Consider the following 27,320-nt stretch of genomic DNA (forward strand, 5'->3'; position numbering starts at 1 on the left):
TCTCTGGACTTTTCCCCAAAACGAGTACATTTCCCCAAAACGTTGATGAACTTTGGAAAGCCAGTACCTCTGATTGGCTAGCAGAGCTGTCGCTGAGCCAGATTACAGCTGGGACGACCCTTTTCCTATTGTGACTATGCTCACCATCACCCGCTAGACTTGCCAGTCATGCTACATGCTTCCTCTGGATCAGAATACCCAACATACAATGTGATTGCCTGGTTTACAATAAAAGTACCAAGCATTTGTTTTAAGACCTGGCATATGATGTGAGATCCTGGTATGTGATGGTAATACTTGATATATGATACAAGTACCTGGCATTTGAGAGAGTACAAGGCACATAATGCAATTGTGTGCCCATTTGATGGCCCTTTATGACGATGTCTGACATGTGAAGTGAGAACCTGGCATTTAGTTGAATTATGTGGCAAATTATATATTTTCCTGGGTACTTAATTACAATACCTGATATGCAATGTGAGTTCCTTCTCTTTCATGGTGACACCTGCCTTTGAATGTAAGAAGCTGAGCATTTCATAACAACGCATGACTTGAATATTTGCATCTGATTTCAGTGCATGGCATTTAATGGCAATTGCTAACCTATGGTGTAAGTACCACAAAGGCAAAGACTAACATCATTGGTGGAAGAATGCTTCACACAACCTCTTACCTAAGCCTAGGTATCTTATCTTCCCTAGTGCATCATGGCCAAACAAGTTCTTCATGTGAATATTAGGCATGATATGGGCATGTTTGTCATATAACGTGTGAATATGTCATTTGAGGACAATGCCATGAATGTGAGCAGATCACATAGCATTTGATGGCACTAGATGATGATATACCAGGGCTTGTATTGTCATATGATGTGAGTTCCTGCCATTGGATGTCAATATGTGACAAGATATATTCCCACATTTACAGGGTATGAACCATGGGTCAATGCATTTGACAAAAATAATTCTCATGTGATGTGAGCTCTTGGACATTTGATGGAATTACCTTGCCATAAAGATACAATGGGGCTAATTGGCGTACATTTCGGCAGTACATTCACCAAATTATATACAAATTTTGTTAGCATTATCACCACTCATTACCTTGGACATACGACAGAATTACAAGGGGTAGCAGGGTGGTGTATAGCTCCTTTCTCGGAGTCCATAGTTTCCAATAGGGATTTGGGCCAAATTACCATGAGCCGGAAATTCACTGATTTTTTCAGGTCAAGAGGAGATTTCACCTCAACATTTTACTGGAGGGGAATCCTCCACTTTATTTCCAAATTTGAAATCAGTGGTTTGGTAGAGGTGCCAATAATTGCCTTACCACCTAAAGAAAGTGTCAGTACGCAATTACGGCCATTTGTTGTATTGCACAGTCAAACTCGTATTGAGGCCCAGTGTCACAACACAATAAAACAAAAACAATATTTTTTCATGCCCACAGTCCAATCATTCTTCAACAGAAATGTGAAAAAGCAGATTTGTTTCTCTTTGACATTGAGGCATGTACTGTAAATATTCAATTTATGGTGCAACCAACTTTTAAAAACAATGGCAATACATATCTGTGACCAAGAATTATATTTTCTTTTTAATTAAACGCTGTTATAAAGTTTATTTCAGGGGGTCCTCTCATCTGTTTTAATGTTTATGCGAAAATAAACTAATAATACACGCAGGCAACTCACTGAACTAATCTCGGCCACATTGACCAAATATTTTCTCTGGCATATTTTTAAGCCTGGCTGACACTATTGCTGTGGCCCTTTACATAATGTGAAAGCATTCATGGGTATGCACACTGAAAGTACAGTGAATATGATGGGACACAAAATGGGTTTCTGCATCTTTGCATTTTGTCACAGCTGAGCCTAGCTGTAGGGACACTAGTAAACCTCCATCCCTGCAGCTTTTAGCGCCATGACTAGCACCAATACCGGTACCGCCACCGACGTGGTGGTATGGAGACTTACCGGTATATTCCGCCCTTTGCGGGACCGGTAACTCCCCATTTGAAATGCCATTCCCCATTCCCATTTGAGCCCCCACAGGGCTCAATGGGAAGGTGGAAGGCGGCAATAACAGTACCACAAATTGCGGTACTGTTATTGACCCCGGTATCCCTTTGCGGGTTCGTCCTTAATGCCTGCTAAAACCAGGAGTTAAGGAAGGACCCGCAAAGAGACCTCGGAATAGGGCGCAAAGGGATTACCGGCACCAGTGTCATTACCGGTGCCGGGTATCCCTTTGCGCCCGGGTCGTAATGACCCCCATTGACTTGCCATGAAGTGAAGCACTAAAGAAAACTAGATGGGGACAAGCGATTTCGAGACTAAAGGCAGCTGGGATGCTAAAATATGAGAAATGAATGGATGGTCATTGTGAAGACGTGAAGGTGATCATGTGAGTGATAGAAAGTATGTCAATGAAAGACAAGGGGAAAATGAGGAACTGCAAAAGGCAGTAAAGAGAGAAAAGGGAAGGGATTGCAAGCCAGAGAGAAAAAGAGATGACGGGAGGGCATCAGGAAAGTGAAAGAAAGAAGATTAAACTGTTCCTCTTCAAGGGGCAACTTCTTCATACCCCGAAATATGCATCCCTGAACCCACACAGCCTAATATTCTTGCTGACGTCTACACTTCAAACTGTCGCCTTTCATTGTGGCAACTTATTTTGTTTGTTATTAAATAAAATAAATAAACAAACTGATTGCAAAGGCGAGTAAAAAGAAGGGATAGAGGGAGAATGTGAGCCAAGAGGTATAAGAATAGAAAATGAATGTGAGAGGCAGGTAGAATTAGAAATTGTTACCATGGCCAAAAACAGAAAATCATAAAAGGGAGGCTAGAGGAACAGAAAGATGGAAAATGAGAGGAGAGGAAAGTTTGAATAAGAGAGGGTAAGTAGCAAAACAAGGAATGCAAGGGACTGGTTGACAAATTGACACTTGGGAGAAGGTGGGGAGAGATGGATAGGAGCAGAGTAAGAGCCCTGGATGAAGAGACATAATTGATCGACGAATTGGGAATCAAATGAGAAATACTTTGAGGAGGAGATTGTGATGATACAATCTAATGAGATGACTTTTAGATTTGGCTGTTAGGTGGTGTGTTGTGCCACCTATAACCCTAAACTATTGTATAAGAATATAGCTAGGGAGAAGTGTCTTATGAGGAGGAATTGTAGGTGTTGTTTGGTTATTTACCAACACATTGACTGCCCACAGCCATGTTAATCCCTAGGGCCATTGCCACCCACTTCCTGCCCCTCCCAGCCGAATCACATCCTCCTCAGATCTCTCAGATCTCTTTGAGCTCGATTTTGAAAGCCTTCCAATCAAACATTGAGCTCCAAGTACCTGTCAGTGTTTTTATAAAAGCAGCCTTCTGAAATAGTGAATACCTTGTTTGGAGCTGTAAAGGCTTTACCAGTGTAATAAACATGTTTTAACCAGGTCTGCCTTCAGCCACTTGATGTATAAGCACTATGTGTGTCCTTCACTAAAGCTTGTGTAGATATATTAGGCATTTGCCATGCACTGTTATTATGTGTCCAGCTACTTGCACCATTTTGCAGCTGCTACCATCAATGGCCATTTATTGCCACTTTGGCAATGCCTGGAATTTGCCTTTCCAATGCCTACACAAAAGACAAATCGGTTAGTATTTCCAATTCTTGTTTAAAAGATGGCACATGTTTTCCAATGAAAACAGGGTTCTGAAAATGCAATGTTTTCTTTGATAAGATCATATAATCGACTAGAATGGTTGTGTATGTCTGGTTCGTCTCAACATTCCAGCTAATTTTGATATGCTGGCCCACCACATCCTAATCAACTGCCTGGCATTGTCTGCCCACATGTCTCCCTTTGCTCTGAAATGGTTCCAGTCATTCTTCTGCGATAGACTATTCAAATTTTTCCAAGCTCTATTCCACAACTGCCGTTATTTCCACATTTTGACTCCTGCAAGTTTCTATTTTGTGCCCATGCTCTTGAACATTTACCTGTGGCATGGGGTAACATCCTGCAAGCTGCTGGAATTGTTTACACATTTACTCCAGTGATGGCTCCCATAGCAATGACTTCCATCCTGAACCAAAATCAAACCAGGCTGAATGATAACATGCTATACCTGAACAAATCCCAAACTGGATTTCTCAGACTAGGATCACCTGAAACCTGCTCCATCCTTCATTCCACCAGTAAAATCATGATGATCTTGGGACCATGCCAAATTCAAGGCCAAAAAGTTCAAAAGACTTGATCTAACCTTCATTAATTCAAGGCTCATATTAATTCTGTCCTTGGTTCTGGTCACTGTACTCCTACACCACTCCACAACAAAAAAGCATTTCTCTCCACTACACAGTTCTGGTTCTTATCTCAAGTCCTTATTAACACAAACTGGATCACCACAGTGTCATATTAGAAGGATCTGATTCCAGTCTAATGCATAAAATGACAATTCTCCAGAAGTCTTCGGCCAGAACAATATCCAGCAACAATCACCAGGAGTATGTCCACTATACCTTAAAATGACTCCACCGCCTCCTTCTCAGAGAGCTGTAGAGGCAGGGACCTCATTTCACCAAAATGCCAGGGGTAGCTGAAATGGCATCACTCCTAAGTGATATCACTATAAGTGATGGAACACAACCTTTCACCCCTTGACAAAACAGGAAGTGACATCACATAGCATTGTTTCCAAGTACACTATGAAGAAAATGGTTACAATATCACTGTAAGAATGGATCACCATATGAATCATTAATATGAGCGCATATAGGTCCATATTAGCAAATTACTGTGAATGAAAGCAGACGTCCATGGCCGTATGATAATGAGGTGTTATTAAATAGCACTTAAGCTTAAGTGCTTCATATAGAACAAATATAAATACAATATCACCCAACCTGTGTTGGTACTCATTTATCAACCTCAGCAGGATGAAAGGATGAGTTGACCTTGCTGGTAGTCGAACCTGCAGATCACACACACATTGCAGCAGCAAGCAGTCAACCCATTGAGATATCTCACCGTCTATTGATATCAGAAAAGTGGCCTCTCCAAAAAGAAAGAGCCACATGCTGCTGGCCACAGTCCAGGAGCCTCAATTGAAAAAAGAATAATAACACATTTTTTTAGGGGTAGCAATGGAGACCACAGGGGTAACAAGAGAGATATCAGGGGTCACAGATGCAACCCCTGGCAACCCCTAAAATATGTTCTTGTATAGAGGCACCTTTCAGTTGCTGTTTCTGCTCTACAAAGCATTGCATGGAAATGCCCTGAACTTCTTATCCAACTTTATCTCCACCTATAACCTTTTGAAGATTCATATACTAACCTAAATGAAATACTTGCTCAACTACTCACACCACACACACTTTAAATCATCTAAACTCTGCTTCACTGGCTGTATGGTGTGTGGTCCCCATCTCTGGAATGTATTTCCCCAATATTGTCATGACACCATCAACCTAAGCCGATATTAATATAAGCTGAAGACTACAGGCCTTCTAGAATGGGCCTTATGATTGCTAAGTTTGCCATCCTGCCAAGCATGTTGAGGTTTCGCTGCGATATGAGCACAGTACAAATTGACTAAATAAATGCATAAATAAAAGACTGAGAGGAGAACAATTGAAATCAGGAGTGACAGAGAAAGAATAATAATCTGGAGCGTAGAAATGAGAGAAAATAAGTAGTGGGAGACACTAGTGTTAAAGTCAGTTGAGGAAATGAGAAAAACAAGAAACTGATTGAATGAGCGAGTAGAATTAGGAGAGATAAATAGAGAGAAAGACAGTCAGCGACAGGCAATGTGGGATTGCAAATTCTTGCAATGCTGCTGCTCGCTCTGTAGATTCCCCTGGTGATTAAAGTTTACAACGAGGTAGTCTGCACCCCACCTGTTCTGTGAGGACAGGGAAACTAGCATACATGCTGCCAGTAAAGCACCAATCATCATTTTTAGTTTTGGCTATTAGGTGGCGATGAAAAGCGCTATCTTTATGCTGAAACTATTGTCATTAAAATAAGAGCTTTCACGTAAGAGCTTCAAATAGGAGCTGTGAATGAGGGTATCTAATGCTTTTCAATGGAGATGGCATATGATGATGGATACATAGGCTTTTTGTGTTGTTTGGTTATGTGTTCACCCATTTGGCACCCATTTCTGAGTCAAATCTATATGATTTTTCAGCCATACGCACCCAAAACCGCTTTTGCTCTCTTTCCCGGCATTTCCATTGTGTGCATAATTTTGCAGCCATTTCAACTTCCAAAATTACAGCCTCTATAAGTTATTGTTTCTAAAAAGTTATTTTAATTTTTTTGTTTATTTTAAAAATATATACTAGTGCTATAATTACCTTTATTTATTTGGTATTAAAAATAAACAACGTGTTGCTATAGCTACAGTTTGTTGCATAATGACTCGGAACATGTCTATGGACTTGCTTGTGGGTGATGGTCAAGTGTTTTCTGTTGGAAGCAGTACCTGATTTGTTGTGCAACACCTTAGTGATGTTAGTAGGGTGTGATTGGGTCTAGAGTGTGTGTTTGTCTTGACAAGGTAGCCATTGTTTCAGCATTGGAGGAGAGAGGTAAGACTGCTTATTTAGTCTGTTGTTGTTGCGTTAATTGTGTGGTGATATTTTTGCAAACTGTAGGTATTTATTTATGAAATGTGCACTACTTATGTGCTCTGTGGTGCAGTTATAAAGTTTGTTTTGGCATTTCCCTGCATGCCAGGCACAGTCAATGGTGCACTCCTGCTGCTCCCTTTCTTGTATTGAGCATGCAGTATCCGGTCTCAGTGGGTGCGTGAGATCCCAAAAAGTAGTGGAAAATCTCCTTCAGAGGAAATTAATCCAACAATGTAAATACAATGGCATTTTTCCTTCTTTCTAATCACTGGTTTGCCAGTTATTTGTGGCTATTTTGAAAGTTCATTGTGTAAAGCCCTCTCCGCTTTTACAGAATCTGTCAATGTTTGTTGTACACTGTCTCTTGGCTTTGTTGCTGGACTACTCCTACATTTCAGTGCACTGACAACCACCAATATCATTTTGATTGAATCCTCGTGTTTTGGAATGGAGCCCCAATCTTACTTTTGGTCTACGCTGTGCACTCCTAATTGGAAACACTGCACATGGTTTTAGAGATGCTTGGAGGGCGGGGGCTGCTTGTGACTAATGTGGTACATTTGCGAGTGGGACGTACCTATTTTAATGAGCATGTTCAGCGCAATTTGGGTTTTAAAATTTTCAGAACAAACATTTGTTCAAGAGAATCTGAGTTTTTTCCTTACTAAACCAAGTTCAGCTTACGAAATACCCTGCCCTTAACTGTCATCATTAAGCCCATGTTTTACACCTCCAAGTTATACTATAAATGTGTATAATACATTTTACAATGCCATGCACCGCTGACTTTTCTTTGTATTTATGAAAACACTCTCACTGCAGTTAAGTCAGCACTATTTTTCTCCCTGTGCCCCTAATGAGACTTGGCTTCTGCATTGTTCTTTGTACTTTGCAGCTAGGCTCTTAAAGGGGAGACTAAAGACAAGACCACTCTCCACAGCAGACTATACGGTTGTAGTCCATCACTGTAGTGTAACCTGACTGCTGATATTTTAAGGTTTTGAGAGCATAATAAGGTTTCCTAGAATAAAGGGATGTGGAATAAAATCTTAAATGTGTTGAGCCACGTACATGTAGCAGTATTTGTGACCCAACAGAAAGAATTATTCTAATTTACAACTTCAACCACAGTGTGACACATGCAAGAATGAAAATGTCCTGGTCCTGCCATGTCCAGATCACAGGCCAAATATGTAAAGGTTGTTCTTTCACTAGATTAGATATAACATTTGCTGGATGCATGTACCTCGCATTGAACCTCAAAGCGACCACTCCCGTAACATGCTTGGCAACTTTGTGGCAAACGTGGGATCATTATTGGATCTTGAAAGTGTTAAATGCCCTTATTTATGTTGCTAACTTCCAAGAAGATAAATGTGGTTGTATGGGCGGCAGGAAGGTGATTCATTAGATTAATGATGAATTATTTGCCAGAGATGTTATATGAAACTTGCGCAGGGTGGGAACATAAGCCATAGGTGATGTCAAGTGCCCTTTCCCAAACAAAAGATGGTCTACCTAACTCAGGTAGTGGGTGTCCCTATGTTCTGAGATTTAAGAGCTCAGCTAACCATTTGTTGGTATGGGGGGATTCTGGTAACCAGGCTCATGCAATGTAATCCCATGTGCCATTTACAATTTGATTTAGTAAGGGCTATTAGGTGTTGCCTAAAGGACAAAACTATTGCAGTGGGGTACAGATAGCCCCATGCATTTTAAACAATCACTGTCATGACGCAAAAAGAATGTTTTAATGGAATAATTGGGCCACCTCAGTGATTTGACAGCAGGGTTTGCTAGCTGGTGTACACGTACAAAGATGCCCCTGTTTTCGTCAGATGACATGTAAAGGGGCCAACTACGGATATATTGCTTTTCAGAATCTGAAATGTCACCACCGTTTTTAGTAAAATTAACAAATAATAGTGATAAGCTGTTGATTTAAAATCGAAACACACTCGGGAGGATAGCTAATCTTGGGAGGATAGCTAGGGGGCAATGTGCTGTATTAGAAGCAAGACGTCATTGAGCAAAATGGGTTTGATCCCGGGACCGTGCTTAGAAACCTCTGGGTATTTACCACATTGTAAATTACCTATCACATCATAACATATCACTCATGTGAAAATGTATGCAATATCCTGCATTTTTAATACACTCAACTACATCTTTCTGACCATTTCACAATATCCCAGACAGGAGCAGCTTAACCCTGTTTGTTGAACACCTTATGTGCCTCCGGCATTATGCTCGTCCTGAACTCCCATAAAAAATCCTTACTTATGTGCCACCCCATTACTCCTTACAAGATATAAGTAGGGTGGTCGTGTGGTGCCCCGCGCATCTTCGCTTCACTCTACTAATTGCAAGTGATGGGATGATGGAGAGGGATGGAGGAAATGTTTCCAATGCATTGCATAATCTCCAAATCATATTTTATTTGACACATTAGTTATATCCCTCTTACAAGTGGCAGAGCCAGAGGCAAGGAGGAGGGTGGTTGCCGCCGCACTCCTCCACCATGCCCGGTTCATCTCCACTGGTTTCCACAAGGCAAGTGATCACATTGTTACATTTCGTTTTTTTTGAAAAAAACGTACATGCACACCCGAGGGTGCATTGCAGCATGCACGCTTGCCCTCTGCGTGCTAAGAAACAGCAGCCACATTGATCATTTGTGAAAGTTCACCCAACATGTTCTTTTCCTTCTTGGGTGCGCCTGTGCTGCCTAGATTGGTTTCTGCCTGGTGCCTATATCCTAATTTGAAGAAAGAGAAGATTCCCTGCAGAGCAAAAGACCTAAAGGTAGGTTTTTGGATGTTTTGTCATATATGAATGTGTGCATCTTTGTATCTAATGTATGATATGTGTGCATGTGTGTGTTGTAGGGTATTTTGTGGAGATTTGGGGCCTGACGGTATTTTATTACCGCCGAAAAATAACTTAGCAATAATCACTCTTTGTATTCAGATTTGGCCATGTGCAACAATAATACAATGGACATGCATTATTTCAGCACCCAGACCTGCATATTTGGTATACGTGGTTGGTGGTATTTTGGTGAGCATAATTCCCTTGTTTTATTTGTGGCCCCAATGTCCAGAATCCCTTATCTTTGCTTAGATTTTTCGTGTGATCACTAGAGAGACCTCAGACCTGCATTCTAGGAATACCACATTTCCAGTGATAGTGTTGGTGTGCCACCATGGGCGAACTCACTGACTTATTTACGACAGAGAGCTATATGTGGTAGTCTTGTGGTAATTTCCACTACCTTATATACGGTAGGGAGCTATGTTCAGAGAGTCTCTCTTCCCGTTGGCTCATGTACCTCCAACAAGCTATGCTACAGTCACTCACAATTATTCATACTGATTCTGACATGCACACATCTGTCTTAAAATGACCATTGCACTGTTTAAAAATCTCCCCACATCATCGGCATTGTAATGGTAAATAGAAAATAAAACACCCGTCTGTTTTCAAATATTTTCTGTATTATAAAAGCTGCATTTAGACACGATCTCATTCTTTACAGAAATAAATAAAATGGTACAGTCAAAGCATTGTCTATGACACACTGCAAAGAGCGTCGCGGAGAACAGAACTCAAATTGCAACATTGGTATTTGATTAAGACACGCACAGGAATCCTACACTGACTGCATATTACCGTACACACTCAGCTCCCACACTTCTCATTACCTTATCTTTTTAGTTGTTCTCTTTGTGAATGTGGCTCTCTTGGATTAACTCCAGCAAAAAGGAACGCTTGCCTTCTCAAGCCGGGGTCATTGCCTGGAATTCTCAGCTTTTTCAGATAGGAATGCCTCAGCCAGTGGAAAGGTTTTTCTTTCAGCTCTCCCCAATCTCGACTGCAGCAGGACACAGGAATCTGCATTCAGTCAGGACCCCACAGCCAGGTCTTCTCCCCAGTAGTGCAGAAAGATGTCTGCCTGGAATTTTCCCCGTTACTGCCCACTAAAACTTTCCTCTCAGCCCTCTGTATGACGTGTTCCAATGAAATCCATCATCTCTCATCCTCCTACTCTTCAACAATAGCTTCGCTTATACATTTGCAATTGTTGCAAATCTGACTTCCATCTTCCTGCAGTTACTGTGCACAAAAACACGGAGAATCAGGCAGAGAAGAGAAGAAAAAAATCTGCACACGCATTTAAATGGTTTTCATAGTATGCCTAATTCTGCAGTGGAGAACACATTTTATTAGTGGGTTATGTTAAATAAGGTTTTATTAGTCAGGTTAATTGTTAATAGGTTAGCTGTTAATTTTCAAATGTGTCTCTAGCAATATAGGCATTTCAGGTGAAAAATAGTGTGCATTTTTAAATGAGCACGTGTGCTTTTAACTGTAAAAATAGATTTGCATCTTATATGTTAAAATCGTTTTTGACTGAATAGCCTGTCTTTCCTTGTTAATCTGGCAACCCATATAGCAATGCACCGCACCCTTGTGGTGGTGCTGCAAAAAAAATTGTGCTACTTGTGCAGTATTGCTGTACTCTGTACTGTAACACGCCAAATATCCTTACATATACCCTCCTTTTGTTTTTAGAACTTGGCTATAATTCAAGCCAATTCCTAAAAACAACTTGTTCTATTTTTTTTACAATATAGCAATCCAACAAAATGAATATTCATGTGCATCAATGAAAATTTGCAATCAACATTTCATCTGAGTCCATCAGTTCATAAAATGTTCCACATTTGCCTTCTCAGTGGAAGTGGCATTACTTTAAGTTTAAATTTTCCAAGTCAATTAAAAACAATGAAATAAAACAACTAACTAAAACAAATAAGTAATATAACAAGTTAAAATAAATAATTAAAATAATAAATACGTGGAACTTCATATGCCGGAACTTTTGTTTTGTCTCTTTTGGTATGTCCCGACCGGCGATGTTATTCGGTTCATTCGAGTACTCTTTCATCTTGGCAATCTTGAATCCACAGTAGTCATCTCTTTTGGCATTCCGGGTATTTTGTCTTCACCTCCACCTGGAGGCAGGCATCTTTTGGTCTTCATCCAGGGGACTCCAGGACTCCATCGTCTCCCGTGGCCTCTGATCCCGGAACCTCCGACCAAATAATGTTAATTGTCTAAATCAAAATAGAAAATAAACAGATTAAGTACATAGCACAATACTAACTTCATCCTTTTGCCAAAAATAAAACATGCTTGGTAAAAATATTTCGTTTTTTTTTTTCTTTCTTCTGAAATTAAACACAAGTTAAAAGAAAACAAACACATATAAAACAGCATTCAATATTTAATACACTTTCTCTCTGCACACCAACCATGAGCTTCCATTATATGTGCATTTATTTATTTATTTATTTATATTTATTTTATATTATATTTTACATATACTACAGTGTTTATGTGCCATCATAACAATCAACTTTTTAACTTCTTTGTCACTGCCTCCTGATTGTACCCATTTATTTTCTCTTTTTGTGTTCAAGTGATTTTATCTGTTTCTACATGCTCAAGCCGCCTGATCTCATGTCTGGGATGGCATGGTTTGATTTGATTTACATGGACAAACTGCTCTATTGCTGTTTCACCTTCATTTTTCAAAATTTTATACACTACAGGAGAAACCTTATCTATAATTCGAAATGGCCCCTGCCAGGCTGCTAGAAATTTAGAATTTTTCTGTTTACTTTTTCCAAAATGAAACTTGTACACCTGATCCCCTACATTGTATTCCTTTACTGATGTCTTTTTGTCATAATATGACTTAGCACTGTCAGCAGCCCTTTCCAGATTTCTCTGCACAAAAGCAAATGCATGTTGCAAATGCCTCCTCAGTTCATCAATATATTCATGAACCGTGGATGCACTCACTAGAGTTTGCTCATGTGTTCTGTATAGTAGGTGTTGTGGTAACACCATTTTCCTACCTGTCAAGACCTCATGGGGGCTAACACCTGTTGCTTTGCCAGGAGTCGACCTGATTGCCATCAGAACCAACGGTAAACGTAAATCCCAGCTGGAACCTGCTTCTGCCACAAATTTCTTTAAAATATCCACAACAGACCTATTGCTTCTTTCAACTGTACCTGAAGACGCCGCCCGATATGCGATATGTAGTTTCCTTTTCACACCTAGTATTTGCCATACCTTGCTCATTAGAGTACTTGTGAAATGACTTCCTCTGTCTGACTCAATTCTTTGCGGCAACCCAAACCTTGAGAACACATGGTTCACCAGCAATGTGGCTGCTGTTTGCGCACTACAATCTGGTGCAGGAATGCACTCAATCCACTTTGACATCAAACATACCACACTCAAAATATAACGGTGTCCTCTGCTCGACCTTTTTAAAGGACCTACATAGTCTATTTGCAAATCTGACCATGGGAGAGTTAGGCCTCTTTTCATCAATGGTGCTCTATGCATTGGTGAAGCAGGTTTAAATTGGGCGCATACTAGACATCCTCTAGTATATAATTCCACATCTTGGGACATATGAGGCCAGTAAGCATAATCTTTTAGTATTTCTAATGTTTTTTGTGAACCTCTATGGCCTGCAGTTATGGCATCATGTGCATGGTGTAGCATTAGTCCTCTGAATGAAAGGGGTACTACCCACTGTATTTGCCCTGTTATGGATTCTCTAATCATGAGTCCATCCTGTAATCTAATTCGTGTTTTGTTCTTTAATAACACCCTCAACTCTTCTTTTCCCATACAATCATTTTCTGTTAAAGGATTTTGTTCAGGATCTATCAAATGATTATAATAGATTCCCAAAATTTGATCATTCTTTTGTGCCTCAATCAAATCTTGGTCTGGCGTGTCATGACTCCACTGCACCACCGGTTGATCTACCTCCTTTGGTGCTTTAGAACGTGTCACTGCATCAATTTGTATTTCACCCATTAAATAATCAATATGTAGCAATTCTCCCATCACAGCCCCAATCTTAGCCAGATGGTCTGCCTTATCATTTCCCTCCTTATCCTCTCCTGGTGTTTTTAAATGCCCACGAATTTTTCTCCAGTATATTGTTAAATTATTTTCTGACACCAATTTGTCTATGGCTTGTATCATTTTTCCATGTTTAAGTGGCTTTTTGTTGTATGTAACCATGCCTCTTGCTTTCCAACCAGGCAAATACTCCACAAAGCTATTCCGTGCATAGTCAGAATCAGTCACCAGGACAATTTCACTGAACTTTTTATCAATTGCAGTAGCAATTGCTTTATAGATGGCTGCCAATTCCGCCACCTGACTGCTCCTATCTCCAATCCTCATCCCTATACTAGGAACGCCTTCACATTTCAACCAGACATTTCCTATTCCTGCCACTAATTGTTTATTACTGTCATTTTCAATGTGAAAAGCACAACCATCCACATATACAGTTGGCAAATCCTTGCGTGTTTTTTCATCAAAAGCTTTGTGTGGTGATTGTTCAAATTCCTGTAAACTAGCTTCCACTTCCATTTCATTTGGTATTTGTTCAGCTGCACAGTCATGTAAGTCAGCTAACCCTTGAGCAATTGGGCTCTTTTTATTTTGTCCATATCTCACTTCTACGGGAAAACCTTGTAATGCCAGCGTCCATGAAGTGATTCTGGATTGCGCTAGATTGCCTGATCTAATTCTTTTACTCTCTAAAAATTGCAACGGTTGATGATTTGTTTCAATAATCACCTTTTCTCCCTGAACAATGGGGCGGAAATGTTGTAGCGCCCACACAGTGGTTAATAGGGCCTTCTCACATTCATTAAATTTCATTTCAACTTGGGAAAATGCCTTACTTGCATATGCAATGGTTTTGTGATTCAAATCGTGTTTTTGTGATAACACTGCTGACATACAATGTTCAGAAAAGCCTATTTCTATAAAGAAATCCCTGTCCTTTATGGGGTATGCTAAACATGGTGCCTTTACAAGACATTCCTTCAATCTAGCCACTGCATCAGACTGCTCTCTTTCCCATCTCCAGGGAGTATTTAGTTTAAGCAGTTTAGTCAATGGTTGAGTGATTTCTGCATAATTCTCAATGAACTTTCTGTTATAGCCTGTCATCCCTAATAAACTTTTTACTCCTTTCACATTTTTAGGATCTTTTAATCTTTGTATGGCCTCTATTTTCTTCCTTTGTGGATTTAGCCCATGTTCAGTCACTTCATGCCCTAGGAAGTTCACTTTTTTCTTGCACCATTGTGCTTTTTGCAAAGATACTTTGGCGCCTGCTTTCTGCAATGGGCCAAGCACATGTCTTATTTCATCAAAATGGCTTTTAAGGTTTTCATTTTTTATCAGGACATCATCCACATAAACTATTGTTCCTCTTTCCGCTGCATCCGGCATGGCCTTTCTCAAAAATATGCCAAATTCACTCCCACTATTGATGTACCCGAACGGAGCTCTAAGCCAGGCATATTGAGTCCTGTCAAATGTAAAGGAAAATAAGTGTTGTATCTCCTCTGCCAATGGCACACACCAAAATCCAGAGGTGAGATCTAATGTGGTAAATACCTTTGAACCATGTATCTGAGCTAGGCCCTGATCAATGAATGGTAGTGGCCATCTAGATACTGGTACTCTTTTATTTAACTCTCTTAAGTCTGCACACAGCCGCCATTGACCATTTGGCTTTAACACACCTAAAATAGGCGTATTGGATGTGCTATGAATGGGCCTAATTATTCCCCGTGATTCCAAATTTTTAATAATCTCTGCCAATGATTCTAAACATGCCAGCGGTAGTCTATACTGGCGTACAAACACTGGATTTCTGCTACAACCTTCTGGTAGTGTGGCCACTTGTAAATCAGTTTAACCACAATCATAAGCATCTTTTGCAAATACATCCTTAAACTCCATAAATATTTCCCTCAGGTCGTTTCGATCCCCATCGCTGTCACATGCATCCGCTAAGGAGATCTGCTCTTCTACCATTCTGGAAAATTCTGGAAACTCTTCTGGTAAAGGAATCTCAGCGCTTTCCTCTAACTGTGTGGCTGTGTCTTTTTGTAGAGCTGCCACTTTTAAATATTTTGGCATATCAGCTTCCACTTCAATGGGCTGATTTCCTGTTTCATTTTCATTTAAATTAAATATTATGCAATCCTCTTGATGGCAGCACACTGTCTCATTTGAATCATAAGGATACACAGAATGAATTTTAAATATTCCTTTGGGCTGAGAGTCCAGGTGTTCTGGCAACTCGCCCTTGGCATCTACATATTTTTCAGGAATATTCCCAATCACCATGTTATTTAAATCTGCCGTATAATGTGATTTTTGTATGGCCATTCCTAATGGGGAGTTTTCCTCTAAATGAATATCCTGACAACCTTTATTATTTACCATGATTTTTACAGATCCCTCACCAATGTCTACCAATGGAATGTATTCATAATCCAGGCCTTGCTGTTTTATGGATTCATTCAGGCATACAAATGCATCAGAGCCTTTCATCTTCTGTCCATTTTTGCATTTCAGTGTTATTGCAAACTGTTTTGTAAATGCAGGAACAATAGTATTTTTCCTCATTTGTAATTCGACTGCATAAGGAACTAGTTGTGCACAATGATAAGCCCTTCTTTTGTCTTCAAATTCAGGTGCCGGACCACCTAGGCGTGACCATATTTTTTGATTAAGGAAATCTAACACCATACACATTCTGTGCATGATGTCATTGCCCATGTAAAATTCATTTTGTGCTCCACTCACTATCCATACATTATGGTAAATTATTTTCTGCCCAATGCTAATTTTAAGCATGCAAATGCCTGCAATTCGGTTTTCAAAGTCTCGATTGTCCAACCCAGAAACATATTGGTTTTTAATCCTAAATTTCGGGATTTCTTCCCTCTCCATAATTTTTTGCAACAATTTCTCATTAATGAAACTCCTTTCATGTTCAAGCGCTAAAGTGGCTTTTATTGTTTTAAGATAATCATTTATACCAACGTGAACCCATGGTTGCTCATCTTCCATGTGTATTTCTGCCAGAGTGGCAATGTGTTTTTCTGAATCTGTTTTAGGAACAATATTCTGTTTGCATGTTTTCTCTTTTAAATAGAAACGTAATGTGTGTTCGTCTATGGCAGTCTGCCAATCTTTCCTTGGGTCCAAGTATATTTGTACAGGTAGTTTTTCATTGTCGCTCTGATCTTTGTCTTGACACATTAATATAACAGTGACACTAGGTATGCAGCTATTCTGGAGATATACCTCCACAGCATCATTTGTTTTGGCAACGGTGTGACATTCATTTATATTGCTGTTTTGTGATTTTAGTTTCTTAGGCCTCAATGGTTTTTTGGTTAAGGACCACAGCACTCCATTCACCCCATCTATGAGAGGAGACAATCTTTTCAGGCAATCTGTCCCCATCAGAAATGGAATTTCACAAATAGATGTGATCAATACCTCTTGTTTCATTCTGTGCTTTCCTATTTTTATGTCAACCTCAGTTACACCTATGATGGGCACCTCCTCCCCATTAAAGTTATGCACTGGGCCTTGATTTGCCTTCACTGTGATCTGACTCTGTGGAGGCCTCCCTTCATTGATACTCTTTACCAGCTCCTTGGACATAATTGTGGCCTGTGCGCCAGTGTCAATCATAGCGAAGGTGTGGCATTTTTCTTCTACAGTGATGGGTGCATAATATCTGTCCTCAACTTCCTCTAATACACATAAGAAATGTGAATTCTTACTGATTTCAGGGCTCACCTTTCTCAGGTCTTTTTCACTTTTGGCTAAGCACATTGGTAAATGAAAAGACATTTTTCCCTCCTTTTTACCCATTTCTGTGCGAGATATTTTATTCATTTCTCCATGATCAGAAGTTTTTTGGAGTGTGGCCACTGTTCGCCCATCCATCTGGGTAACATCAGAGACCACATTACAACCTTCCAACTGAACATGTGTAACAACATCATTCAGCAATTTGTCATTTTTTAATTCTGTGCATTTGTGATCATTTAGTGTAATACCAGCCCTTGCAGCCTCTTCAAGAATATGTGGCTCAAAGAATTCTTCAGGTGATTGACTTGTACCCTCCTTGTGAGTATTTCCTTTTTCTGTCTGTGTTTGGTCATTGTTTTGCTTGCCCAGGGAAGGAGCTATGGCATCCCCACTTACTCCCTGTTCACTGATATTCCCCATGCATGAGTCATTTTTCTTAAATCTGTCCCTTTGTTCTTTTGGAATTCCTAATGTTTCTTTTTCATTTGTGCAAATCTTTACTGTTTTATTTAGCTCTAAGTTAAACCGTACCTCTTTTTTAGAAGTATTTGCACTTTCTATCACAATTTCATTTACTGGTACTTTCATTTTTAATCCATTAGTCACCTCAGAGTTGTCATGCAAAATTATATCAGAGCAATCTGTCATTTTGGCACTGCGATTATCATGAGTACTTAGTCACTTTTCGGAAGCCCCCCGGTCATTGCTATGGCCATCAGCCCCCTCTTTGGAAGGTTGTTTTTGCGCTGTATAGAGCTTTCCTATTTGCTCAGCTAACATTTTCACTTGGGCCTCAAGGCACTGGAACCTTTCCATCTCTCTAGGATCCTCTTTCTGTGGCCTAGGTCGATATTGGTTGTTTTCCCCCTGATTGGATCTATTCTGATACCTCTCAGGTGATTGATACCGGTTGGGATGGTTTCTGAACTCTTGATTCATTTGTGGAGGGGAGCGGGTTGCACCCATCCTTTGATTATAGTCCCCTGGTGGGGAATCATTGTACTGGCGTGGACTGTAGTTCACGTTTTGCCTCATGTCCTGTCTCTCAGATTGTGGGTACTGGCCCCTATGTTGATTTCCATTATCAGTAAATCGATCCACATATCGGGGCCTATCCTGATTACCATATATCATGGTGTTGGGATCAAATCTGCTCTGTGTCCCCAATGACTGGTAGGGACCATCATTTCTTTGATCTTGATTTTGTCTCTGGTTATTGTTCATACCTGCCATATCAGGCCGATATCTTACCCCGGGTCTATCCCCTAAATATCTAGGGCTGATGTAGCTCTCTCTATTACTAGGATCATGTGTTTGGAACATTGGTACAGGAAATGGCGATCTTTGTTGATTACCCCTTTGTTCAGGTATCACATTATTTTTACCTTGGCTTTGAGCAGACTCAAGGGACATTTTGGCTGACCTGATTTCCATTACTGTGGCTGAGGGTTCTTTAGATTTAGGCCTAGTATCTTTCATTTTATCACTTTCTCTACCCTGACAATAGAGTACCTCATATAGCTTGGTGCTTTGATGTACAATCCATTCAAGGGACTTGTCACGGTCAAATTCACGGACCAATTGGGATATGATGTCTTTCTGTAGCCCATAGAAGTATGCGGTTTTAAACTCATTGGAATTTGAGTCAAAAGATACATCAAAGCGAGAGAATGCTCTTTTTAAGTCTTGTAAAAATTGGCGAGGGGATGTATTAGGTCCAGCAGTAATAGTGTACGCGACTTTCTTTGCCTCCTGCAATGACTGAAAAGGAGAAAAATGACGCCTAATTTCTTTTTCAAACTCCAGCCATGTCATATTCTGCTGTTCATTTAATCCCCTTATGATGCTGGCCGTCGGGGCATCTAAAGTTAAATGAAAATATTGTCTGTACTGTTCCTTAGGTATCTGGAGTGCTTTAAAAATGTCATGTACCGCTTCTAAGTGATCCTCAATGCAGCATTCACCTCCCTTTTTAAATGGTTTGATCAGGGCTTTAATGGATTTCATTATTTTTATGGGGCTACTTGTTGCAATGCATGGAATTGCACTATTTTGTGATTCAATCCTGTTTTCAGGTGTATGAGATTGGTGGCTGCCCCCAATGGGAGTATCAAATCCCCCAAGGGCGCTGCAACCAAGTTCAGTCACCGGCCCAGTCACTGGGGCACTAGCTCTTTGGGCAGAGCTAGAATTCACCTCCACTCCATTGAATGTGGTACCCTGCCGCCTCTCCTGGGACCTGGGAATGCACATTTGCTGTTCTAAGTCCTTACACTTTTTAAGGAGTCTAGTTGCTTCATTCTGCAAATAATTATTTTCATCGCTCATTTTATTAATCGCCTCCTGCATGTCGCACATTTGCATTTGGCATTCATTGAACTCTTTATTTCTCTTGTCTCTTTCTTGGATCATTTTAATCATTTCTTGTTCTGCACTCTGGAGATCACCTTCTTTTTCACAATGTTCTTTTTGTAAAATCTGCATTTCTGAAACAACCTCATCTTTATCCTGCCTAATGTGATCCACTAAGGCTTTTAAGTGTGCCAATTCTTGCTCACTATCTTCAAATTGTTTCTTGCTTTTGGATAACTGAGTATCAAAGTCTCTGCATTTTAATTGCATGTCTTTTTGGCATACATCCAATTCTGCTCTCAACATTTCCTGATTTTTACTTGCCCCATCTAATTCAGTCTTTAACCTGTTAATTAGCTGAGTATCATTCTCTTGCATTCGCAGGGACTTGTTTAAAATAAACCATATTTTGCCGCATAGCCGTATTAAACAGTCTTTCTCTGCACTTTTATCGGCTGCATTCAATAATCTTGTAAGGCAGATCTGAATTATGCTGCCTTCTGCAAAAATATTGTCTAGTTTTTCTTTCTGCACCTCACCCTGAATGCGGTTACTCCATTCTAACGTGCTATTCGAAGACCAATTCCCATGTGCAAATAACTTTGCCTCTAAATATTGCACTAGATCTGAGAATGTGGTTTCCCTTTGTGACATTCTGAAATTCGTTTTTAGTGGCACACTGCTATTATAAAATGGGTTCCCTTTAATGTGCAAATGGCAGTGTGAGACACGCTTGCCACGCCCAGTAGGTACTCTATGATCACTTTCCCGGCCTGCAACGCACCATAAATATGTAGGGTATTTTGTGGAGATTTGGGGCCTGACGGTATTTTATTACCGCCGAAAAATAACTTAGCAATAATCACTCTTTGTATTCAGATTTGGCCATGTGCAACAATAATACAATGGACATGCATTATTTCAGCACCCAGACCTGCATATTTGGTATACGTGGTTGGTGGTATTTTGGTGAGCATAATTCCCTTGTTTTATTTGTGGCCCCAATGTCCAGAATCCCTTATCTTTGCTTAGATTTTTCGTGTGATCACTAGAGAGACCTCAGACCTGCATTCTAGGAATACCACATTTCCAGTGATAGTGTTGGTGTGCCACCATGGGCGAACTCACTGACTTATTTACGACAGAGAGCTATATGTGGTAGTCTTGTGGTAATTTCCACTACCTTATATACGGTAGGGAGCTATGTTCAGAGAGTCTCTCTTCCCGTTGGCTCATGTACCTCCAACAAGCTATGCTACAGTCACTCACAATTATTCATACTGATTCTGACATGCACACATCTGTCTTAAAATGACCATTGCACTGTTTAAAAATCTCCCCACATCATCGGCATTGTAATGGTAAATAGAAAATAAAACACCCGTCTGTTTTCAAATATTTTCTGTATTATAAAAGCTGCATTTAGACACGATCTCATTCTTTACAGAAATAAATAAAATGGTACAGTCAAAGCATTGTCTATGACACACTGCAAAGAGCGTGGCGGAGAACAGAACTCAAATTGCAACATTGGTATTTGATTAAGACACGCACAGGAATCCTACACTGACTGCATATTACCGTACACACTCAGCTCCCACACTTCTCATTACCTTATCTTTTTAGTTGTTCTCTTTGTGAATGTGGCTCTCTTGGATTAACTCCAGCAAAAAGGAACGCTTGCCTTCTCAAGCCGGGGTCATTGCCTGGAATTCTCAGCTTTTTCAGATAGGAATGCCTCAGCCAGTGGAAAGGTTTTTCTTTCAGCTCTCCCCAATCTCGACTGCAGCAGGACACAGGAATCTGCATTCAGTCAGGACCCCACAGCCAGGTCTTCTCCCCAGTAGTGCAGAAAGATGTCTGCCTGGAATTTTCCCCGTTACTGCCCACTAAAACTTTCCTCTCAGCCCTCTGTATGACGTGTTCCAATGAAATCCATCATCTCTCATCCTCCTACTCTTCAACAATAGCTTCGCTTATACATTTGCAATTGTTGCAAATCTGACTTCCTTCTTCCTGCAGTTACTGTGCACAAAAACACGGAGAATCAGGCAGAGAAGAGAAGAAAAAAATCTGCACACGCATTTAAATGGTTTTCATAGTATGCCTAATTCTGCAGTGGAGAACACATTTTATTAGTGGGTTATGTTAAATAAGGTTTTATTAGTCAGGTTAATTGTTAATAGGTTAGCTGTTAATTTTCAAATGTGTCTCTAGCAATATAGGCATTTCAGGTGAAAAATAGTGTGCATTTTTAAATGAGCACGTGTGCTTTTAACTGTAAAAATAGATTTGCATCTTATATGTTAAAATCGTTTTTGACTGAATAGCCTGTCTTTCCTTGTTAATCTGGCAACCCATATAGCAATGCACCGCACCCTTGTGGTGGTGCTGCAAAAAAAATTGTGCTACTTGTGCAGTATTGCTGTACTCTGTACTGTAACACGCCAAATATCCTTACAGTGTGTATGTGTGTGTGCACGGGTTCAGTCTTTAGCTGTGCATGTATGTTTATGTGTGTTACTGACAGTGTGTATGGGGGCTCTGACTGTATGATTGTCAGGTTTTGGGTATAAGTGTGAATGCAATGCCTGCATATATGGTGGGGTCAGTAGAAAAGCGGATGTCTATTGTGGACTTGCAGATGCAGTCATTAAAATATTGTTGCACTTTTAGGTGTACTGTTGGTGATATGGCATTAACTGGATTTGTTTTCATGTTTGACCCTAGAACCAATTGGATATTGTTTGGCATTAACACAATTTTTCTCATAAAATATGGTGTAATTTTCACAATTGTAAACATTAATTCACAAGCATTGGCAATGCCAACAGTATGGGATTATGTGTAGGCATGGGAAACACAATTACCAGGCAAAGTCATAGGGGTATTAACTGCCCATTGATGGTATCAGGTGGAAATGGTGCGAGTACCTGGGCATCTAATAGCAGTGCCTGGTAAATTACTAATTGCATACAAGCCAAAAGTAGTGGCTTTGCCAATGCTTGTTCGATATGTGTGAGGTGGGAGAGGGCTTTTATTTGTACTGCTGAATGGAGCAATGGTAATTATCAGTTCCAGTTTCCATAAAAACGGCTGGCTCTGTTTGCTTTCTGCAATCTTTGCCATTAATTGTGAGACCGTGTTAGTAGTTATGTTTACTGGGGAGCAGAGTGGAATGTACTTCTCAAGGGAGACCTTGGCACACAACTGAAGACCCCTCAGCAGAGCAAGGAACAAAACCACCTTATCAGAACAGAAATGTGAGCAGGGAACAGCAGCCTAGCAAGTATATCATGTGAGAGAAAGGACCAGCAGCAGCAGTTTCATACCAGGTATGGATGCATTGGAATAAAATGTGATGTTTTCAGCCCAGGCACATCTCCTGAGAGCGAGCAACACACTAACCAAATAAGAGCAACTCTTATTATGTCATCTGAGTGAAAATAATGCATGAATAGTGTCGGAGCATGGATCGGAACAGCAGTATTGGGGTGTACGCAATGAGTCATCCATGGTGGTCCATGATCAAGTCTGACCACATGGAAAGACGGATTGCTTCAGGTGTAATCCTCTCTAATCCTCATTGGGTTTGGCTGATTGAAGGGCTGCCCGTGGGGTATTCTAGGGTATCAGACTGCGACTAGACTAGTGAAAGGCTGCTCTCTTCTGTGCTACTATAGGCATCAGGGCGTCGCTGCCACATGCATGGTGATGATTACTTAACACTTGCAGCTAGGATGGTCTACTTCCACGCATAGTTAGATTGTCAAGGTTAATTGCTGCAAAGTAATTGATTCTCTTTGATAAATAATGTTGTCACTGAAGCTCACAACTGGAAAAGTACACTTGCAGTGGAACACATCTGGGGGCATGGTGTATATGCAGGAATATATAACACTGCAACCAAAGCACTAACCTGGATATGTACACCCACACTGAAACACACCTAGGAGACTGGCAGGTATATTGTTAACACAGACGCTTCCTCTAGGGTTCCCACCTGTACAGACACACTATGAGTGTCATACACCAGGGTGTCTGTCATGCACAAAGAGAATCAGGCATACTCTCTGTAGGACTCTCACCTGTACAGGTAAAGTAAAGCAGGAGTTCACCATCCATAGGGTGAAGATGACCCATACTCTGCCGTCCATCCTCGGGTTGTTGGGAGATCTTGGATTATCTCTATCCTGTACAGCAGGGATTTTTCTTCAGTCAAGTTCCTGCTGTATGGATGTAAAGCTCTGCCGTTTATATACCTTGAGAAGTGGAGCATCAACCAATCAGATGCCAGGATAATGGGTTACACGAGTTTATGCAGAAGCCATTGCCTTTGAAAGAAGCCTCACAGCATTAATTAAAGGATGGGTCGCCCCAGGAGTTGGGGAACAGGTTGTCAACGTGAACAATTCGATTCACCACAGACCCTGACTGAAGATAATAGTTTTGTTTTCTTTTGGAATGTTAGTTCCGCTAAGATCACAAACACAGAGCATTCCTTTTATGAAAATTCTGAATTTGAGATTAGATACAGGTGCACTCAGGTATCACTCAAAGTCCAAAAAGCACTGCAGCTCACAATTCTGTACGCCACTACAAGTCCATGTTTAATATTATTCCGATGGACACATGGCAGGCACAGGGAGACAGAGAATATGCAGAATAGTTTACCCCAAGTGTTCATTTTAGCAATTGTATTAATCTCTGAGAGGTTTTGTGCCATCTAAAATACAACACCACCGTTTGAGTTTTTTCTGGAAGAGGAAAACTTCAGCACAATCTTCAATATTGTTAACATTCTGCTGATGGGAGTGCATTATTCTGCACAATACCAACATTCTCATGTGTATTCTCATATTAAGTAGGCACTGGGAAGCCAGAGGAAAGAAACATTTTGCTTTTTTTTTAAAGGGCCGTCTTCTGTTTGCACAGTACAGCTGTTCGTGAGATTACACACCTGGCACTTTTGATCATAGTTGTTAGTGGTATTCAGAGTGCTTCATCCATCGCCCATGACCTTCCCGTCTGCCAATGTGATATGTTCAGACTGTCATGGTCTCAGAAATGAAGGGATAACATATATTTGGACAGTTGTGATATCACAACTAGCGGATTATAATGTGATCAGGAAACTGTGATCTGGACAGCAAGGACATGGAATATGCTTGGCCAGTTTTAATAAAACAAGTGTCAACATTGTATACACGCAGTAGTGATGTCACATTTGGAGGATTATAATTTAACTGAAAAGTTGTGATATCACCAGTATGAAATGATAAATATATAATTAAGCAGCATTACCCATGGCTGCTGCCATTTCTGGACCCGGAAAATCAACTTATTAGCACGAGCGACTTGTAAAAGACGTCACCGACACAGGTGAAAAAGCACTGGATGGAATTTGCTTCAACAAAAATCTTACTAGGGCAGTACTCCCACTTTTTGCAAGCCCTCTTTAGAACATAGTTCAGCATCCCCACCCACTGTCATGCCACCTAAGCACATTAAGGTCATCGTCACGGTTGAAAGAGCATGGATACGCCTTAAGGCAGAACACCTTTTCCACAGCCCTGGTTGACTCCAAGCCAGAGATACCCACATGCCACCGCACTAACCCTGGACTAAGCACTCCACAAGCAACATCCATGGTAACTTTCACCCAGGAAAAGTCGTCCCCAAATAAAATTATACAGAAACTGAGAGGCAATACATGTATCCACAAGGTACACCAATACATTCAAAAGGTTCAATCAAATTAGGATGGATAACTGCACAACATTTCTGCTTTGCCACCTCAACTCATTTTATCAATAAAGTGACAAAGATACATAATCAGCTACATGACAAAAATACATCTAAGAACATGAGGATGGTCTCCAGAGGATTGCTCGGGGGCAACGTACTCGCCTTGTAAGTAAGATGACATGGAGCAACACAGATTGGATCTGCGGGTCCGCACTTAGAAACCTCTGGGTATTAAGTGCCTTATAATTAATCAATTACAATAAGAACTGCTCCAATCCTGCAGTCTGTCCTCATTTTCTCCATTCACTGAATAGTAGCCCTTGAGACTTGTCAGCATGTGAATGCATGTGACCAACCAGAAAGTCACAAACCCTCCCGCCACAACAAAAGGCATTTATTTAGCATTTGTATAGTGCACCTAACCCTGAGGCATCTGGGTGCAATTCTCGACAAGTACAGTGACGTTACAACAAGAGTGCATTAGGTAAATACAGTTCACACATGGGCAAATTCAGTTACAGCATAGATACAGAGTGCAAGTGTAGATGTATAAGTGAGATAGTCATGCGGAACAGTATGGCAAGCAGAGAACTATTCTATGTTTAAGGATGAGACTGGGTGCAAATTACCTAAGAGCCATGAAGAGCATTGGCAAAGAGAGCACTGTGGGCATTTATGCAGTCATGGGATATGGATTTGCCGGAAACTGCAATAAGATGGCAACAGTTTGAACATGTTATTACCTTTGCATTTGTTAGACGTGCCTGGGAAATGCATAACTACTGCTTCATTTACAGCTTCAATTAACGACATGAAGGTGAAAAGTAAATATAGGATCATTATGTAAGCTGTGAACAAAAAATAAAAATGACTCAGTGCCTGCATATGTGTTACATGCAGGGCCATCTTAAGCACTTTTGGTGCCCGGGGCACAGACCCCTTTTGGGGCCCCCTCCATCAAGCCAAAGGAATTAAGGCATCTAGAATATCTGGTCGTGCCCCCTTCGCAATCATAACACATAGGTTGGCATGTTATCTTGCAGCAATTAAATGGTACTCTCTTTCAGTCCCCTTACCCTCTTCATTCTTGCTCTAATAAGAATGATAAATTAGTAGCATTTCAAGACCAAAATCAGCATTCCACAACAAGGCTACTTTTATTGTAGCATAGGTACAGGACACTCTTCATCATTAGCACTCAAGAGGAAGGTACACCAGCCCTAGTATACATTGAGGACACAGATCATATGTAAAAGGTGCACATAATCCCGAATAGATGATGACTTAGATTATCTCTCTCACAGAATGCAAAAATGCTCAAGCATGGACACAGGAGAACAACGGGAAGCAAACAGAAAGGTAAACCTGCCACAGTATACATAGTGGATGAAGATTAGAAGCTACCAGGAAGGTGCACACATCTAGACAGATTGAGATTAAAAGAGGGACATGGTTTTCAAGTAGGGTTGCCATAAGAGAGCAAAGAAATAAGTGGGTGTGGTTAGCAATTTATTAATGCTCACTATTATTATAGAGGAAGGGTGACAATTGTGAGTGGTTTAGGGACTGCCAATGTTGACATATCAGTCAATGCAAGATTAAATGAGATGCCCCTGATTACACATTGGTTAAGAGGTGAAGCAGGGATTTGCACCCAATGTTTGCACTTTAACACTTGCTTCTCTAGTACATACCATGAACTAAAATAATCCCATTCCATAGATCTGACTTCGAAAGTAGACAAATCACAGAACAATTTTAAAAACAAAATGTTGTAGAAGTTTATCATGCAAAATGGGATTTATTCTAGCTTCATTA

General features: G+C 40.4%; 1 protein-coding gene across 1 annotated transcript in view; it reads right to left on the reverse strand.

The window, feature by feature from the left end:
• The window catches only part of LOC138504996 (embryonic protein UVS.2-like), an 80,163-nt gene extending 56,252 nt beyond the window's left edge, over positions 1-23,911 (reverse strand). The window contains exon 1 of the mRNA XM_069625357.1: positions 23,843-23,911. Coding sequence (XP_069481458.1) covers positions 23,843-23,911 — 69 coding nt within the window. The remainder of the gene's footprint in view (positions 1-23,842) is intronic.
• Between the last annotated feature and the right edge of the window lie 3,409 nt (positions 23,912-27,320).

This window comes from Ambystoma mexicanum, chromosome 11 (genome assembly GCF_040938575.1).
Source record: "Ambystoma mexicanum isolate Mex_15411 chromosome 11, UKY_AmexF1_1, whole genome shotgun sequence".
Classification (NCBI taxonomy): Eukaryota; Metazoa; Chordata; class Amphibia; order Caudata; family Ambystomatidae; genus Ambystoma; species Ambystoma mexicanum.